General features: G+C 48.3%; 1 protein-coding gene across 1 annotated transcript in view; it reads left to right on the top strand.

Annotated features, from left to right (window-relative positions):
- Positions 1–14878, top strand: part of NAT16 (N-acetyltransferase 16 (putative)) — a 28102-nt gene extending 13224 nt beyond the window's left edge. Inside the window, 4 exon segments of the mRNA XM_030187942.1 lie at positions 1728–1938; positions 8498–8722; positions 14326–14829; positions 14831–14878. Of these exon segments, the coding sequence (XP_030043802.1) occupies positions 1729–1938; positions 8498–8722; positions 14326–14829; positions 14831–14878 (987 nt within the window). The 5' untranslated portion in view covers position 1728.
- Positions 14879–20146: the final 5268 nt, after the last annotated feature.

The raw sequence follows: 20146 nt of genomic DNA on the forward strand, positions 1-20146 counted from the left end.
CCTCTGCTTCTCCAAGTCCTCTCTTGTTCCTTTTCACAAATGCTCCCCTCACAACCAGTGTGGTTAATAAAAAGTCTTTATTTTTGCCAACACAGTCTTATTCTTTCCTTTTGGTTCAAACACCACCAAAAAGCATTTACTCTGTGTCTTTTAGTCAAACACTTTTCAGGCCCTAGAGCAGTCCAAACAGCCTCGTCTCATTCCCCTCCTTTTTCCTGGGTCAGGGGTACTCTCACAGTGTCACAGTTCAACAGAGCAATTAAGGAAACAAAACAACGTTTCTTCCTAGTTTTAGAGGCAAGTGTACCTGTCCCATTTGAACTAGAGTCTCTCCCCACTGCCTCAGTTTCTCTCCTTCAGTCTTCCACCACCGGGTTAATGGAGCTGCCAGGAAACCTCTCACTGTATCCTTCTCCTTCTGGGCCAGAGCAGCAATTTCCATGCTCTCCTCCCCCTGTCCCTCAGTCACCTCCATTTTATCCTCATCACCAGCCTCCTCCTCCCCAAGCCTTCCCAGCTGGCCCTCATTACCCTCATCAGAAATCATCTCCCAATCATCCACACCCTCCCCTTAAGATGGATGTTTGTGATATGCCTTCTTGAAAAGATCTGTTTTCAGTAGCCTTCGGAAGATGGTTAGGTCTTGCATTGTTTTTATGGCCTTCGGTAGTGCGTTCCATAGCTGGGTGCAGATGTATGAGAAACTGGTCGCGTATGTGGATTTATATTTTAGCCCTTTACAGTTAGGATAGTGGAGATTGAGGAATGTGCGTGATGATCTTTTTGCGTTCCTAATAGGCAAGTCTATATAAGGTCTGACATGTAGGTCGGGGGCTTCGCCGTAGATGATTTTGTGGACCAGGGTGCAAACTTTGAATGTAATTCGTTCTTTTAATGCTCCTGAACCAAATTTGCTGTGCATAGTTTAAATAGTATATTGGTAGTCACTATTCCACTTGGACTGGCCAGGCAGGACTAAGCAGTTTATATATGAAAATACAAATAAGAAATTGAAAAAGGAACTCCAATCAAGAAAAATGTCAGGAAGTATTTTTTTCACGGAGAGGGTGGTGGATGCTTGGAATGCCCTCCCGCGGCAGGTGGTGGAGATGAAAACGGTAACGGAATTCAAACATGCGAGGAATAAACATAAAGGAATCCTGTGCAGAAGGAAGGGATCCTCGGGAGCTTAGCCGAGATTGGATAACAGAGCCGGTAGTGGGAGGCGGGGCTGGTGGTTGGGAGGCGGGGATAGTGCTGGGCAGACTTATACGGTCTGTGCCAGAGCCGATGGTGGGAGGCGGGGCTGGTGGTTGGGAGGCGGGGATAGTGCTGGGCAGACTTGTACGGTCTGTGCCCTGAAAAAGACAGGTACCAATCAAGGTAAGGTATACACAAAAAAGTGGCACATTTCTTGGGCAGACTGGATGGACCGTGCAGGTCTTTTTCTGCCGTCATCTACTATGTTACTATGTTACACCCTCCCCTAATTTCTGCATAGCTCGTCTGGGAAGAGAGGGTTCTTGGGATTGGTAGTTCCTTCCTCGCTTCCCACCTTCAGTTGGCTTCAGCCACCAGAGGGCGAGCTTTCTGTATACTAGGAACTTGGTATTGGAACTTTCTCGGTCGGCATTCCCCTGTTCTCTGCAACCCTCGCTCCCGTGGTTCCCTTGTTTTCCTATCACCTGCCCTCTCAGATTGTGAAGCAATGCATGTTTACTTTTCAGGATGAAACTGGAGGTCGCCTTCACCCTGGACTCTGGTCCCAATGCAGACGCCGAGCTGGAGTTTATGGTGGCCTCTGAGAAGGAGTTTGAGGAGATCATGGCGATGTCTGAGGGCATTTATGGGGGCATGGATTATCTTCCGAGTCGCTATCATTCCTGGATCAAAGAGCCTGATCGCACTGTCGTCCTGGTCAAGAAGGATGGAGAAGTGGTGAGGAGAGAAGGAAGAGTGGCTGCAAAGTTCCTGGGGGGTGGAGGGGTGCTTGCTGTCCATGGAGGGGTGCTTGCTGTCCATGGTTCGATTGTGAAATTGAACTGAAATGTCTGTCCCCCCCTGCTCAACCTCCTGTGACTGAGTGGTGTCTCTATGCAGTGGGCAGAACCTATGTGCTGCCCCTCACAGACCAGGAAATGTCCCTTTAAAGCAGGGGCGTAGCCAGACCTTGCAGTGGGAGGGGGCCAGAAGCCAAGGTGGGTGGGCACATTTTGGTCTGCTGCCCCATCGCCACCTCGCCGCCCCACCGCCCTGCTGCTTCCCTCCCACTGCCACAGCAAATACCTTGGCTGGCGGGGTTCCCCAACCCCCGCCAGCTGAAGCGTTGTCCAGCGCCGGTCTCTGGCGCTGCCGCGTTGCATGCCTTGCTCTGTCTTCACCTCACATCCTGCATGCTCCTTTTAGTGAAACTGAGCATGCTCAGTTTCACTAAAAGAAGCATGCCAGACGTGAGGGGAAGACAGAGCAGGGCAAGCAACACAGCCGTGCCAGAGACGGGCGCTGGACAACGCTTCAGTTGGCAGGGGTTGGGGACCCCACCAGCAAAACCAGTGGCCCACAGGAAATTTGGGGGGGGCCCAGGCTCCCGTGGCACCACGTAGCTACTCCACTGCTTTAAAGCACTCACAAGTATGTCTTCTGGACTTCCCTCTGTATTATCTTTGGAGAAGGTGAGATGTGGGGTATATTTCAGGAGGATGACAGGGTTGCATTTCTTTGACCTGCTTATGTCTAAAAAAGTTCTAACTGTTGTTAACTCAGTGTCATCCATGGCTCTAATCCCTCGAACCCTTCCTCTCTCACTTCCTTTCTTTAAATCAGTTCTCATGCTGGATTTTATCTGTGTAGGTTTACAGGTGCCTCCAGGGGCAGCGATGCAGGAGTCCTCGGGACAGGAGGATTGTGGGAGAGCACCCGGCCCCACCAGTGCTCAGGTCACCTGCATGAAGCCAGAGCAGTGCCCTCCAGCAACTGAGAAATCACTGAGAGGCTCTTAAACTGCCCTGCAGACTCGACCTACTGGATATGCAGTGCTGGTCACTTATAGAACATACCCACATATACAGCACTGGTCACTTATAGAGCACATCCAGATATACAGAGCTGGTCACGTTTAGAAACACACCCACATATACAGTGCCGGTCACTTATAGAACATATCCACATATACAGCACTGGTCACTTATAGAACATACCCACATAGATAGCGCTGGCCACTTATAGAGCACATCCAGATATACAGTGCTGATCACTTTTAGAACAAACCCACATATACAGTGATGGTCACTTATAGAACATACCCACATATTCAGTGCTGGTCACTTATAGAGCACATCCAGATATACAGTGCTGGTCACTTTTAGAACACACCCACATAAACAGTGCCAGTCACTTATAGAACATATCCACATATACAGCACTGGTCACTTATAGAACATACTCACATAGACAGCACTGGCCACTTATAGAGCAAATCCAGATATACAGTGCTGTTCACTTTTAGAACACACCTATATATATAGTGCTGGTCACTTATAGAACATACCCACCTATACAGTACTGGTCACTTATAGAGCACATCCAGATATACAGAGCTGGTCATTTTTAGAACACACCCACATATACAACACTGGTCACTTTTAGAACACACCTACATATATAATGCTTGTCACTTATAGAACATACCCACATAGACAGCACTGGCCCTTATAGAGCATATCCAGATATACAGTGCTGGTCACTTTTAGAAAAACCTACACATACAGTGCTGGCCACTTTTAGAACATACCCACATATACAGCACTGGTCACTTATATAGCACAGGAAGATAGATAGATTGAAGGAATTCACTCAAAGTGGTGTACAATAAGAATAAATCAAACATGAGCAATAGACAATTACAGATCAGAGAAAAACCACACGGAGTGTGGAGGTGCACTTGATCCCCACAGGACAAAAAAGCGAAAACAAAAAAAGGGGTGGGGAAAATAGGCTCTATTCAAACAATGGGGCAGACGTATAAATTAATTAAAACAATGATTTTTATTGTGAATAGGTGACTCACAAAGTGTAAGTAGAGGCTGACCAAAGAAGAGTCACCACTGGAGATATGAATCCAACAGTCTTTATTGTTATACTTAAAATAAAGACCCGACAAGGGCCGTGTTTCGACGCAGGCAAGCGTCTACTTCAGGGGTCATACAGTAAAATCTATAAATTAAAACATGGTGATGAAGCAAACATAAAGCAAATTATAAATAAACATATATAGCATCATACAAGAAAAATTATATGAATTAAATTGAAAATGATAATTAATAGAAATGAAGACATACAAATTATGTAAAATAATGTATAATTTGCTTGATGTTTTGCTTCATCACCATTTTTTATTTATAGATTTCACTGTTTGACCCCTGAAGTAGACGCTTGCGTGCGTTGAAACACGGCCCGTGTCGGGTCTTTCTTTCTTTTGAGTATAACAATAAAGACTGTTGGATTCATATCTCCAGTGGTGACTCGTCTTTGGTCAGCCTCTGCTTTTTCGTTGTAGAGGACTTTCCTGTTTTGTACTTTGGATGAAGTGACACAGTGCCAGTTATATATATATAAGACTCAGTTATACAGTACTGGTCACTTATATAACAGACAGATGTATACTGCTGATCAGTTATATAACACATAAAGATATACAGACCTCGTTACCCATCTAATTCAGGCACACTAACTGCTTACTTATATAACATTCTCAAATGTACGGTGCTGATCACTTATATAACACGGACACATCTACAGCAGTGATTTTCACCTTGCCCAACTACTGAAAAAGATATATAGCATTGGTCACTTATATAACACATTCATATGTACAGCATTGATCATTAGTATAAGAAACCCATATGGATATCACTGACCACATATATAAAATACCCATATATATAGTGTTGATCACTTATATTACATACCCTGGTATACAGCGCTGATATCATATAAGAAACTCATACTGCCCACCTATTTAACACAGGCAGATATAGATCACTGGTCACCCATAGAGCAGAAGCACATATATAATGTTGGCTACTTATATAACACTCTCAGAAATACAGTTCTGGTCATGTATACACTGTACAGTGGTAATTACTTATGTGATACAGATATATAGCACTGGGCACCTACATAATATAGGCAGATATACAGTGCAGGGCAGACCTGATAGGCCATATGGTCTTTGTGTGCCATCATTTTCTATGTTTCTCTGATGATATAAACAGCACTGGATCATGCAAATAACACACCCAGATGTACGTACCGTATATAATACACACAGATATAACATACTCTGTTATTATATGCACACTGCTGATCACTTATATAACGCAAGCTCAAGCAATTAGGACACAGGGACATATAGAAGGCTGGACGCTTATATAACATGTAGTAACACAGTGCTGGCAACTCATACAGCAGTGATCATATATGTAACATATGTAGCAAGACAGCACTTGTTACTTATATAAAGCATACAGAGATACAGTGCTGGTCACTTATATAACCCAAAATGACAGTATTCCTTACTTATTTAATATAGGAACTTATATTGAACTAGCCACTTATGTACCGTGTTTCCCCGAATATAAGACACTGTCTTATATTAATTTTTCCTCCCCAAGACCCGCTAGGTCTTATTTTCAGGGGAGGTCTTATTTTTTTTCTGGGAAACATCGGGGTCGCCACCCCCACCCAAGGTCGCCCCCCCAACCGAGGTCGCCGGGCCCCCCCTCCACCCGCCCTCCGTCGCTCCCAACCTGAAACGCCTCCTTTCACCTTCCTTCGCAAGTTGGGAGCAAGCAGCAGCAGGGCAGACCTCTCCTTCCTTCTGTGCCTCGCCTTCGCCTGACGTTACGTTACGTCAGGCGAGGGCGGAACACGGAAGGGAGGAGTGGCCTGCCCTGCGGCTGCTTGCTCCGAACTTGCGAAGGAAGGTGAAAGGAGGCGTTTCAGGTACTGGTAGTTCCGGGAGCGATGGAGGGCGGGTGGAGGGGGGGGGGGCGGCGACCTCGGGGGCGGCGGCCTTTGTCCGGCTCTCGGCGGCACTGCTTCAGGTAGGTCTTACTTTCGGGGGAGGCCTTATTTTCGGAGTAGGTCTTATTTTCAGGGAAACACGGTAATAGACTGTGCTGGTAACCTGTCACAAAAATAAACATACAGCACATCATACAGCACATATATAACACACCAATGTATACAGTGAGATATATAGAGTAATAAAACGCACAGCTATTCAGTGCAGCTCACTTTTATAACGCGGGTAGATATACATACACTTCTGGTCATATAATACTGGTCAATATATCTTACTGGTCACATATATAACACATATATTGTGCAGAGATACAAGTTTACCATATATTTAACACACAACACTGACACAATGCTGGATACTTATGTAACATGCAGTGACACTGTGCTCTGCCATGTAAGCTATACACTGTCTTTCCCCTGTTTCCCTCATCCCTGATGCAGCAACAAGTTTGTAATGTTTAGAAAACAGATGTAGATTTTAGGGGCATATATATGTTATTTTCAGAAAGCTCTGGCTCTCACGGGCTGGGGCTGTGTGTCTTTGGCCGGCTCTCTAAGAAAGCTGAATGCTGGGATCTCTAGTAGAGACCGCCATTGCCAGGGGACAGTCCCGTTGGACCCCGGTACTCTCTACCCCCTACTTTGGTGTGGCTTTTCTCAGATCCTCAGCTCATTTCTTCTCTGATTGCATGGCCCAGTCTCCTTCCACTTGGTAAAGAGAATATTCAGAGAAAGAGAGAGAGAGGGGGGAGGGTGAATCAGAGGGGCAACAACTAAAGAAAGAGTGAGGGGGACAGGGAAGGGGTAATAACCAGAGATGTAGGAACTACTGAGGGGAGAGAGAGGGGCAGGAAAAGAAAAGCAGAGGCAATAACCAGAAATACAAGAACTGCTGAGGGGAGAAAGAGGCAGGAGGGGGAAAGCAGGGGTGCTGGGGGGAGAGAGCGGGATGGGGGGGGAGCAGATGCAACAACTAGAGATATAGAAACTATTGAGAGTGAGAGGCAGGAGCGGGTACCATAAGTACATAAGTAATGCCCTACTGGGAAAAGACCAAAGGTCCATCGAGCCCAGCATCCTGTCCCCGACAGCGGCCAATCCAGGTCAAGGGCACCTGGCAAACTACCCAAACGTGCAAACATTTTATACATGTTATTCCCGAAATTGTGGATTTTTCCCAAGTCCATTTAGTAGCGGTCTATGGACTTGTCCTTTAGGAAACTGTCCAACCCCTTTTTAAACTCTGCCAAGCTAACCGCCTTCACTACGTTCTCCGGCAACGAATTCCAGAGTTTAATTATGCGTTGGGTGAAGAAAATGTTTCTCCTATTTGTTTTAAATTTACTACATTGTAGTTTCATCACATGCCCCCTAGTCCTAGTATTTTTGGAAAGCGTCAACAGACGCTTCACATCCACCTGTTCCACTCCACACATTATTTTATATACCTCTATCATGTCTCCCCTCAGCCGTTTCTTCTCCAAGCTGAAAAGCCCTAGCCTCCTTAGTCTTTCCTCATAGGGAAGTCGTCCCATCCCCGCTATCATTTTTGTCGCCCTTCGCTGCACCTTTTCCAGTTCTACTATATCTTTCTTGAGATGCGGTGACCAGAATTGAACACAATACTCAAGGTGCGGTCGCACCATAGAGCGATACGGCATTATAACATCCTCACACCTGTTTTCCATACCTTTCCTAATAATACCCAACAATCTATTTGCTTTCCTAGCCACAGCAGCACACTGAGCAGAAGGTTTCAGTGTATTATCAACGACGACACCCAGATCCCTTTCTTGGTCCGTAACTCTTAACGTGGAACCTTGCATGACGTATCTATAATTCAGGTTCTTTTTTCCACATGCATCACCTTGCACTTGTTCACAGAAATATAGAAATTGCTCAAGGGAGAGAGAGGGGGCAGGAGGGGAAAAAACAGGGGTAATAACCAGAGACACAAATTGTCAAGGGAGCGAGGAAGGAGCAGAAGGGAAAAGCAGGGGTAACAAGCAGAGATACAGGAACTGCTGAGTAGAGAGAGAAGGATTGGAGGGGGGGAAACGGAGGCAAGAACCAGAGATACAGGAAATGTTAAGTAGAGAGAGAGAGGCAGCTAGAGAAATACAGATGTAATAACCAGGGAAGGAGAATATCTTTTCCTTGGCTGTCTCTGGATTTGGAATTGTTTTCTTGTGTGAAAGGTGTTCTCAATAATTCCTGAGCCCCCCTCATGCCGGACGTTACGCTGGTTTTTGGGGCGGTTTTCCAAATTGCAGCTTGAGTGAGTGGATCGTGTGTCTGAGGGGCTTCGTAGCCCCATTAACCAGTGGTTCAGTTTCAGGTTTCGTGGGCCCTCTACCTGTGTCTGTGGCGCTGTTCAACAGCGGCTGACCTTTGCCCTCTCCCCCCTACGCAGATAGGGCTGCAGTCTGTGTGTATCGTGGACGGCGGGGAGACAGCGCTGATGGAGGGGCTGCGGGTCGCGCCCTGGGAACGGGGGAAGGGCGTGGCCAGAGTGCTGCAGCAGTTCTGTGCGGAGTTGGTGAGGCAACGACATCCTGGGGTCAAGGTCGCGCGACTGACCAGAGACGACAAGCTGGGGCCCAAGGACTTCCTGAAGTACCGGGTCATCACCAAGCAGGTAAGTGAGCTCAGCCACAGAATGGGACTTAAAAATGGGTCCCCTTCTGTGCTGTAGAACAGTGCTTCTCAAACCTCTTCCTGGAGGGACACCCTAGCCGGTCAGGTGTTCAAGATCACCGCAGTATAGATGAGAGAGCGTTACGTTCAATTGGGCCTCCAGTATCTTCAAATTTAGGTCATGCATATGCATTGCGGTAATTCTGAACACCCATCTGGCTAGGTGTCCCTCCAGGAAGAGGCGCTGCTGTAGAGAACACTTAAAGCTGGCACCCGTGCCCTGTTAAACTTTCGTCTACCCCGGTGTCTAGAACACACTGAGGGAACGGCCGTCCTGTCTGAGACAGCAGGAAGTCCTTAATCTAGTACTGAGCTGAGGGAGCAGCTGGTCCCACTGAGACAATAGCTACCAGCTGTGTCCAGTTCCGGAGACCATTCCTCCCTAGATTGGAGGTGGTCCACAGATAGGCACCCCAAGGACACGTAGCAGCCTATTCTGCAATGGTATCTGAACGCCCAGCTTCTATTATAGAATGGTAGCATCAGGGGCGTAGCCAGACCTCGGCGGGAGGGGGGCCAGAGGCCGAGGTGGGGGGGCACTGTTTAGCCACCTCCTCTTGCCGCCGACCCCCCCCCCCCCCCCCGTCACTGCCGCCCACCTGCCCCCTGCCCCGCCGCCGCATCAGGTACCTTGTTTGCTGGCGGGGGTCCCCAATTCCTGGCAGCCGAAGAATCTTCTACAGCGCCGGTCAACTCCGGCGCCTTTGTTGTGGGATCATCTGTTTTTGATGCCTTACGCCCTGCACGGGGCTACATGCACGGTGCAGGATGTAAGGCGTCATGCCTTTTTATCGCCCCTAAGCTCCCATTGTTTCCTTCCAAAGTTGCAATGCCTATGTTCCATTATTACATCCCTTAACGACACCTCAATTGTTTCGCTTAACCCTGCATAATATAATCCATAACTATCTGTAACAAATTGTATTTCCAACATTCAACTCATATTGTAAGCCACACTGAACCCGCAAAAAGGTGGGAAAATGTGGGATACAAATGCAATAAATAAATAAATAAATAAATAAACAAACAGATGATCCCACAACGAAGGCGCCGGAGTTGACCGGCACTGAAGAAGACTCTTCGGCTGGCGGGGATTGGGGACCCCCGCCAGCAAACAAGGTACCTGATGATGATGCGGCAGCGGCGGGGCAGGGGGTCAAATGTAGAGGGGGCCAGGGCGTAATCTGGGGGGGGGGGCCCATGCCCCCATGGCCCCACGTAGCTACGCCCCTGGGTAGCATAACCTGGAATCAGCGCACCTAAGACTTACGAGCTCACAGTTGCACCAGCCAGAGACCTAGTGTAACTGCGGACGTATAACAGCTGCAAGGACACGTGTAACATGCAGTATTCTGCACTGTTCCCTCTAAGCTCTATGGGAGTCTGCCAACCACGGTCCTGCCAATGGGGGCGCTGTTTCACTATCACATTTTCAATAGCGAGGGACAGGCAAGCTCTACAGGACTCCAGGGAACCTGCCTGTCCTTAACAATTGAAAACAAAATATTGAAGCCCTGCTCCCCCGTGATAGCAATGCAGTTTTGAGGACTTGTGCTCAGCTTAGAGCAGTGGCATAGCCACGGAGGCCTTGGGGGTCTGCCCCCCCCAAAAAAAAAATTGGATTTGGGCCCCCCAAGGTCTGCTGGTTTGGCTGTTAGGGGTCCCCAATCCCTGCCATCAGAAGCCTTCCTACAGTGCTGTTCACCACCACACTGCCTGCCCTGCTTCCTCACACCACCCCACGTTCACGCTCGGTTTTAATGAAATTGAGCACGAGCGAGGCTTCGCGCATGCTCAATTTAATTAAAACTGAGCATGTGCGCCCCAAAGCGGCATGGCAGCAAACAGCACTGGAGGAAGGCGTCTGCTGACTGGCCTTGGGGACCCCCCTCCAGCCTAGGTACGTGGGGTTGCAGCAGGAGACGGAGAGCAATGGGGAAGCAGGGCAAAATGTGCCCCTCTGTTTTGGGCTCATGCCCCCCCCCCCCAAATTGAGATCTGGCTATGCACCTGGCTTAGAGGGAACAGTGACATTCTGTAAGTTATATGTGTAACTGGGAGCCCCACCCATGATTTGTCCCCTTGCGTTTATGCATCACCATTGTGGAATACCACTTGGGTGCTCCATTGGCACTTTTGTGGGTAAATGTACGTGCGTATGCGTACATTTATACGCAAGAAGGGACATGCAAATGTATCCACCTAGACCACAGAATTGCCCACATAAGGGGAAATTCTATAATGGCACTAAATGGAAAAGATTACCACTAATTGCGATTCTATAAAGGGCATGCGTTCTTTCTACAATCTCGCCTAGAATTCATTCCCATGCCGTAACTTAGGGGGCCAGACTTACACCTTGCTGAAACCTGGTGTAAATCCCGGCACCGAGACCCATTATTCTATAACACTGCGTGCAACCTTTTGGAACACCCCTGACCCACCTATGCCCCTCCCAGGGCCACATCCCCTTTTGGAATTTAGGTGCCCAGCGTTATAGAATAGTTGCATCCAGATGCATGCGCAAATCCTAATTAGTACCAATTAACATCAATAATTGTTTGTTAGCATCCAATTATTGATGGTTAACAGCTCGTTAGCCAGTTAAGTTGGGCGCCATGTATAGAATCTGGGAGAATAGTGTGTTTGCACCAAAAGGCAAGTGAGATTAGATTTAAGAGTCTAAATTTACATACCCTGGAGAAGAGGAGGGAGGGGAGTTGTGGGGGGGGGGAGGGGGAATATGACAGAGACAGTCAAGTCACAGTCATAAAAACAGGAAGAGCAGCCCTACGTAAAAAGTGCCTGTGAGAGAGAGAGTAGGGGTGGACCAAAAGAACTTCCATCAGCCAAAGTGTAGATGAACAACATTTTATTGACAAAGCATCCACACTTTGTCGATAAAATTTCATTTATCTACAACTTGGCTGCTGGAAGTTTTTTTGGTTCACCTCTACTCTCTCTTCCAGAGACAATCAAGTACCTCAAAGGTAGAAATCGATCACAAGCAGCAAAATGAGGAGAGAATGTTCTGGAATAGAGGTTATGGTAGGAGGCTCTGGGATGGTGGGCTGGTGGGGGACAGAGTAGACTTAGTAGCAACTTCAGAAACTATTTGTTCTTGGAAAGGGTGGTAGAGGGGATAACAATAGTCAAAGAATTCACGAAAAACTGGGGATAAGGAAAGAGGAGCTCTAGAGGGGAGAAGAATTGGAGGCCGGGGATTAACTGGAGTCTGTGGTGGTCTTCTGGGAGTGAGGTATGGAAGACTCACTGCATGGGCCTCAAGAATTTTGTCTTTTATCATCTTCTAGGCTGTGCTAGGATCTAGAATGACATGTTGTAGATTGACCATTTACATGAGATGGTGGAAAACCAGTGAACACAAGAATTGACTGGAATGAGAAATGATATTCTGGAATTGATCAAGGTTGAAGCTTCCATAGCTGGAAACTGAGAAGACAGGGTGGGCTACTTAGTCTTTACTGCAGTAAACTAGCTGTGTTAGGGAGCAGCTCCCTGGCTGAGATAGCGGAAGTTTCTTAATCTAGTATCGAGCACAGCAAGCGGCTCCCCTGCCTGAGATAGAAGAAGGTTCTTCGTCTAGTACCAAGTGGAGGGAGCAGCTCTTTTCATGAGTTAGCAGAAGATTCGTAATCTAGTACTAAGTGAAGGGAGCAGCTCTATGGCTGAAATAGCAGAAAGTTCTTTATCTATCTTTGAGTGGAGGAAGCAGCTCCATGGCTGAGACAGAAGAAGTTTCTTCATCTAGTATCAAGCGGAGGGAGCAGCTTCCTGCCTAAGATAGCAGAAGGTTTTGTAATTTAGTATCAAGCAGAGGGAGCAGCTCTGTGACTGAGATAGTAGAAGGTTCTTAATCCAGTATCGAGCAGAGGGAGCTGCTGTTTGACTAGAGATAGCAGAAGGTTTTCAATGTAGTATCGAACAGAGGGAGGGGCTCCCTGCCTGAGATAGGAGGAACTTTGTCTTTGAATTTGGACTTTTATCCCTCATCTTTTCCAAATCTGGGCTCAACATGAGTTATTTCCCCATCCAAACTGGCTTACAGTCTAAGTATTGGTATTGGAGGGGGAACTAACTTGGTCAAGGTCACTAGGAGCATCGGTGGGGAAATGCAGGATTTGAACCCTGGCTTCCTGCTACTGAGGGAATCTTACTTTTGAGTTTGCCCCATCTTCTGGGTGAGGCTGGTATTCCATTTCTGAAACCATGTGAGAGGAGTCCCTTCTGTTATGTCATTTCTCTACCCTCACCAGTATCACAGCCTCATGGTGTCAGTTGGACTCCTCCCAGCCTCCTGGTTCTGAGCCCTGAGAGCTGTCTCCAGCAGGAGTTCCACAGTCCTGTACACCATCCTGGAAAGTAAAACTCTGCTCTCCTCTTACAGGCTCTGATTTGACTTGGGCACCAGATGGATGAATGCAATCAGCAGTTCCCTCAAAGTGGGAGCTGGAGGGGGAGGGGGGGACAGCAATCCCTTCAGGAGAGGGGGATCCCCTGTAGCAGTTGCATCCTGGCCACAGACTTTGTCCCTAGTCTGGGAATTTTAGCTCTGCTCTGCAGAGGGATCCCCATTAAACACTGACACACTCTCTCTCTCTCTATCTGTCTCTCACTTCCCCTCTCTCTCTCTCTCTCTCCCTCTCTCTCACCCTCCTGTTCTCTATCTTTCTCTCCCTTCTGAATTTTTTCCCTCTGTTTTTGTCTTTGCCTATCTAAATTTGTCTGTCTCTCCACTGTCACTCTTTGTGTATGAATCTCTCCGTCTTCTCCCTGTGTGTATGTTATGATTGTGAACGTCATTCTCCTCTCTTTCTCCCCACCCATCTTTTTCTCTTTATTCATATTTTCCCTGTTCTTTCATTCTTTCTTTTTCCTTAATCTCTGTTTTATTATTACCCTTTTCTTTTGCTGTTTCTTCTTCTTCTTCCTCTCTCTCTATATGTTCTTGTTTTTCCTTTCTTTTTCTTTTTTCACCTCCTGTTTTATTATTGCTCTCTCTTCCCTTGTCCTCTCTCTGACTCCTCTTCTTTCTTTCTTTCTTTCTTTCTTTCTTTCTTTCTTTCTTTCTTTATCACTGTCTCCCCTCTTCCTTTCTCTGCCCTTGTCTTTCCTCTTTTCTTTTCTTTTCTTTTTTTAATCTTTTTTTCTCTCTTTCTCTCCATCTCTGTGGTATCATTGCTCTCTCTCCCCTCTTCTGTCTCTTTCTCTTTTCCCCTTTTTCTTTGTGTTATTATGGCTCTCTCTCCCCTCCTCATCTCACTCTTTTCTTTCTCTTTCTTTCTCCTCATCACTGTTATTATTGCACTCGCTCCCCTTTTCATCTTTCTCTGTCTTCTCTTTCTTTCTTTCTCCCCATTTTTGCATTTTTTATCACTCTCTTTCCCTCTCTGTCTCCTCTTCTGTCACTTTCTCTCTCTGTTCTTGTTTTTCCTTTCTCTCGTTCCCATCTTTGTGTTATTATTGCTCTCCCTTCTTCCTCTTTTTGCCTCTGTCTCTGTGTCTCACTATCTCTCCCCCCAGGCTATCCTACTTATGAAGTTCAACGCCCGAGACTTTTCCTTGCGGCTTCGTGACATAGTTGCGGCACTACGGGGGTCAAACCGCCTGCCACCTGCCCTGCTACTGGAGAAGAGCGAGGTGCCGGCTGTGGTGCTGGACCCAGTCTTCATCAGGAAGGTGCTGCCTGGCCAGACCATCATCCAGGACTGGCAGCCCTTCCAGCCACTGGCCAGCAACCTAGCTCTGCTGCTGAAGAAGGAGCTACGCTGGATGGTGGACAGCAGGGCGGACCCCCTGGTAGCCACGGTCTGCAGCCCACCCTTTCCCATTCCCAAGGGGCAGGACTGGGTCTACCTGAATGTTGATGTCTTCGGCCAGGACTTCAGCCGCATCCAGAGCCAGCTGCTGGCACATCTGCAGAACCGCATCCAGACGCTGGAGGGGAATGTCATGTGTGAGCTGTTCCTGGTGCCTGAGCTCTGGGAGGCGATGGCCCAGTTTTGTACCTGTGTTCTGAAGGTTGAGCCTGGCTAAAGACTATACAGAACAGTACCTACTGGAATATGATATTTAGAGGCGATAGTTGCCACCCACAGTTTTGCTTCTTCCATCATCCTCCAGGTGTGAATCTAAAGAACAGTCCCCCATTTTTGCTATAGACCCTTTCACCCAACCTCTACACCACATCAAAACTTTTCAGGATTTGTCTGATTGAAGTCCCCCTCCCCCAATTAGTTCAGTGCCTGTGGTGTGTGAGGGGCCCTGTACCCTCACTATTATACCCCAGGAAGGAAGGGGAAGTTGGAGGGAGCAGAGAGGTCCTGTTATCTTTGTACCCTGAATCCTGCAGAGCATGAGGGAGAAAAGAGCGTAGAGCAGAAAAGGTGTTATCACCCTTGTACCCCTGATCCTGTGGAGAATGAGAGGAGAAGGGGGAGAGGCAGAGAGAGACCCTGTCACCTCATACCCCTGATTCTTCAGACAGAGAGAGGTCAAGGGAAGGGCATAATCACTCCACGCCTTCCTCCTGCTGGCATAACACAGAAGTGAACTATTTTATCATCGTAAGTCACTGGTAAACACACTGAGCATCCCCAGTGGCTGCAAACACTGGAACTCCCCCACCTCCCACCCCAATTCTTGCAGAGAGGTGAATCTCCTGCCTTCTTTCCTCCTCCTGTGCATAAGGGGTGGGGCAGGGGGGGGCTGCGGCTGTAGCACTATGTAAATAGAGGGTAGCTTTGGATGGATAGGAGTTCTCCTTTTTAGAGAAAACTTGCACTGAATGAACCTGGTAATCAAAGCTTATGCAAAAAAAAAAAAACAAAAAAAGAAAGAAAACAAAGAAAGAAAGAAAGAAAAAATCAAAAAAAAAATCAAAAAAAAAACCTATATGAAGTGACTGATCTGCTCTGGCAAAGAGATACTGTCCCCCAAGAGCTGATTTTTGGCACTTTTGCACCAGCATAAGGTCATTTTACACTACCATTCTCTGCTCTTTCCTCCTTCTCCCTTACCATTCTTCCCCTCTCTCATTTTATTCCTCCTCCCACCCATCTCTCCCTCTTTTTTTTATAAGCCCCTCTCTCCCTCCCTCCTTTTTCTCCCTCTCTGCAGCCGTCTTTATCCCTCTTCTCCGTCTCTCTCCCTCCGCCCTTCCTCTCTTTCCCTCTACTCCTCTTCCCTCCCCCCCCACCCTACATCTTGATATCTGTTAGCCCAAAGAAACCTGAAACATTTTAGGTATTAAACTGACTAATAGCACTTTGTTCCTAGCTGGCTGGAAGAAATTCCCAAGCCAGGTCATAATTGTGAGTAAGAACTGCAGTGATACCAGCACCCAACGCCCCAGTCTCCAATCATCAAGCTTCATGTCTTACTCCATCACCTGCAATAAAACTTCTCAACAGTGTCTCCTGTCTGTGAATAAGAGAGGGCTGGAGAGTCATGAACTCCACCTCCATCTCCAAGACAGCCTCACAGACCTGACTGCTGACGTGAGGTGTCAGTGTTAGAACACAAGGTTCAACTGTGGGGTAGGAATGAGGTGCATTGGCTGGCTGTGTGTGCATGAGGTGGGATGGCTAGTCTTAGTGCTGGCTTGCTGTGGGCACTGTAGGCTAGAATGAGGTGCCTTGGCAGAGTTGTGCATGTGTGTTGGGGAGGTGGCAGTCTCAATACTGGGTTTTTTTCCTGGGTACAGGCAAGACAAGAATGCGTTTCCTTGGCAGAGCTGCATACGCCTGCAGGAGACGGGGTTTCCCAACTCAGTCCTCAGGACCCACTTAGACAATCAGGTTATCCAAAATGAAATTCGTGAGATCGATTGCCATACAACGGAGGTAGTGCATGCGAATATCTGAAAACCTGACTGGCTGGATGTGTTTTGAGGACTGGGTTAAGCACCACTGCTGTAGTGTGACGACTGTCATCAATTTATTCATTGGATTTAGCTCGCACCTGAGTTGAATTCAGGTACAAGTATCTTCTGTCCCTGGAGGGCTGAGACGCTAAAGTCAACAATGCAGAACCCGGACCGCCGGAACAGCGCAGAAAACTAGCTGCAAAATGCTCAAAGTAATGGTATTCAAATTGTATGCGTGCTGTACGAGTGAAAGCAAGGGGGGAACATGCTTGGCACGTGCACAGAAGAGTTTCACCGGTAAGCTCAGCTCTTGTGCAAATGAGCCAGGCAAAGCACACGGACGGCACCGCTCTTTAAATATAAGCTTTTCAAAAAACATTATTTTTTTTTAACTTGGAAGAGGCTTATATTTAAGCACAGAAAACATGTGCCAATGTCTGCTTTCAACATTTCGGGTTTTGCTCAGGCTCGTGCACATTTCTTTCTCTCAGTACTGGCGCTTACAGGCTTGCAGGGGCTTCCTTCTGCTCCCGAAAGAAATCAAAACTAGCAGATTTGAAAGAGAAATCATAAGAGATCTTCTGTTCAAACCCCCTAATGCCAGTTCCGAGCTGGCGGTAGGTTTCCAGCATTAGGAACGGGTTTGTTTGGGCGCTGTTCTCTGAACACTGGGAAGGCATAGCAAACAACCTCATTAACATGAGTTTGACTGCATTTACATATAATTTGTGGCCATCTGGCTTGCATGTTTCCAGTGCTAATACCCTCTGAGCAGATTAATATGCGTGCTATTCCGGTGCTAACTGGTCTTAATGCCGGCGGTAGGTTTTGAGAATCAACCTCTAACTTTCTACCTGAAGTAGTAGTATTCTGGGTGGGCCTGAGCTCAAAATGTGTGGACATACAATCCCCCCCCCCCCCTCCATGCGCATGCTTTCTGCCCTTGCCACACACCACTGACTCCAAAGAATAACATAAATACCTGAGCTGGCGGGGATCCCCAAACCCTGCCAGCTGAAGATGTCCCCCAGCGGCCAGAACAAGTGATTTTCCTACCTGCTACAACTGACGGCACTTTCCATTCATTGCCATTGTACTGGCCTCTCTCCTCCCTGCATATGCTCAGTTTTCAGGCATGCGCCAAAAAACAAGCATGCGCACGAGGCGGGGGGGGGGGGGGGGGGGTTGGTGCTGCGGCAACGGGTGAAAAGCGCCACCCAGCCGAAGAAGATAGGAAAATCGTTTGTTCTGGCTGCCGAAGGACATCTTCAACTTGCGGGGCTTGGAGATTCCCGTCAACCAGAATTTTTGGTGTGCCTGAGCCGAAACTGGTGTGGAGACAGGCCCACCCGGGTCCAACTGTGGCTATGCCCCTCTCCTGAGGAAATGGAGGGTGAAATGACTTGCTGAAGCTCAGAACAGCAACCAAGGAATTTGAACTGGATTTCACCTTGGCAGTCCTAGCACTCTATCCACTTGGCTGCTCCTCTATTCCTCAGTAAGGGAACAGCAAGGGGTTCTGCGAGGTGGGATCGATTCATTCAGCTGAGGAACTGAGGACCCCTATAGATGACCAGAACAGAACCCAAAAGCTTGGCCCTGCCCCGCAATATCCACCTCAAGAGCACAGGGTGGGTGTAGGCTGCCACCTGATGGGCACCATAGCACAGTGACAGTAAAGGCCGCAGCTCACTCCTCCAGACTGTCAAACAGGAAATGAAGAGGATGGACCAGGAAGCAAGAAGACTCCCCCTGCCCTCCCCTACTGCTATCTTTTTTTCGTCCTTATTGGTTTTCCTTTTCTTCACCATTTCCCGTAGGCATAGGTATCTCATCCTATGTTAACCTAAGAGACTGATCCAGTTCTGGGTTTAGCCCATTGCATGCAGGGAGTTGTAGTTTTGCTTTTGTCCACCATTGATCTCCCTGCATAAGTTGACACTAAGGGAGCCTTCTGTGCTAGGGCTTTTAACTCACGGTAAAAATCAGCTGGCGATTAAACGCTGAGATGCCCATGATATTCCCATGGGCGTCTCTGAGTTTACTGCCAAATGATTTTACTGTGAGCTAAAAACACTAGTGCAGCTTTGCAAAAGGCCCCCTAAGTTCCCTGCATAGACTAGGTGAAAACCAGGACTAGAATAATTGACCTGGAGTGAGGTGGCAAAGTAACCTACGGCACGGATCTGCAATGTCAGTCCTTGAGGGCTGCAACCCAGTTGGGTTTTCAGGATTTCCACAATGAATATGCATGAGATCTGTTTGCATACAATGGAGGCAGTGAACGCAAGTAGATCTCGTGCACATTCATTGTGGAAATCCTGAAAACCCAACTGGGTTGAGGCCTTTGAGAACCGACATTGCACACCTCTGACCTACAGGCTGTGGTTTCAGCTGAATTCAAGCCAGGAAGAGCTTTCTTCAGCTTTTTCTACTCATGGGAAGCAGGGCCGCAGAGAGACTGGGCCGGGCCTGGGGCAAGGCTGCCGGGCCCTGGGACCCCGCCCCCCCCCCCCCCCCCCCCCAGGTCGCTGCTCACCCCTCCGTCCGCCACCGGGCCGGGCCCCCTGCATTGAAATCACAGCGCCTCTCACCTCCGTGTGCAAGCGCTGCAGGCAGCAGCAGCAGATCGCCTCCCTTCAGGCCTCCTTCGGCCTCCTTCCTTCCCTGTGTCCCGCCCTATGAGGGAGGGAAGGAGGCCCAAAGGGAGGCAATCTGCTGCTGCCTGCAGCGCTTTCACACGGAGGTGAGAGGCACTGTGATTTCAATGCAGGGGGCCCGGCTCGGTGGCAGACGGTCGATGACGGAGGGTGGGTGCGACTGTGGTGCAGGGGAATTTTGTCCCCCCTGCCCCCCTCTCGGCGGCCCTGATGGGAAGGCCCAGAGAAGGAAGAGGTTTGAAAAAGATCCCGATAGGGATCAGATCAGAGTTCCCAACCCCGGATTCATCTGACAGAGTTTATTCAGTCCCGGGTTTACTCCACTGTCTGCAGGGATTAACAGCGATGCCAAATTACCCAGTTCCAGGAGGGAGATTATATGCCCATCTTGGATTTCTGACTATCCCATCCAGATGTATTACGGGACCTGTAGCACTGATCTCAATGGATAGAGTCAGGGGGTTATAAATCCTACACTGCTTTGCAGTGGCATAGCAAGGAGGGGCGGGAGGGGCGGTCCGCCCCGGGTGCAGCACGATGACACCCCCCTCGGCGCATCAACACCCCCCCCGACCAGTGCCTACCCTCCTCAGCTCCCTCCTCCAACCAGCTCCCGCACCCTACCTTTAAAGAAATTTCGGAAGCCGTGGAGAGGCGAGGCGCAGCGCCTCGCGCCTGCATGTAAAAGAAGCATGGATCGTCATCGGGCCTTCCCTCACGCTGTCTGTCCCGCCCTCCGCTGACGCAACTTCCTATTTCCACAAGGGCGGGACAGACAGCGTGAGGGAAGGCCCGATGACGATCCACACTTTTTTTA

The sequence above is a fragment of the Microcaecilia unicolor genome, chromosome 14 (genome assembly GCF_901765095.1).
Source record: "Microcaecilia unicolor chromosome 14, aMicUni1.1, whole genome shotgun sequence".
Taxonomy (NCBI): Eukaryota; Metazoa; Chordata; class Amphibia; order Gymnophiona; family Siphonopidae; genus Microcaecilia; species Microcaecilia unicolor.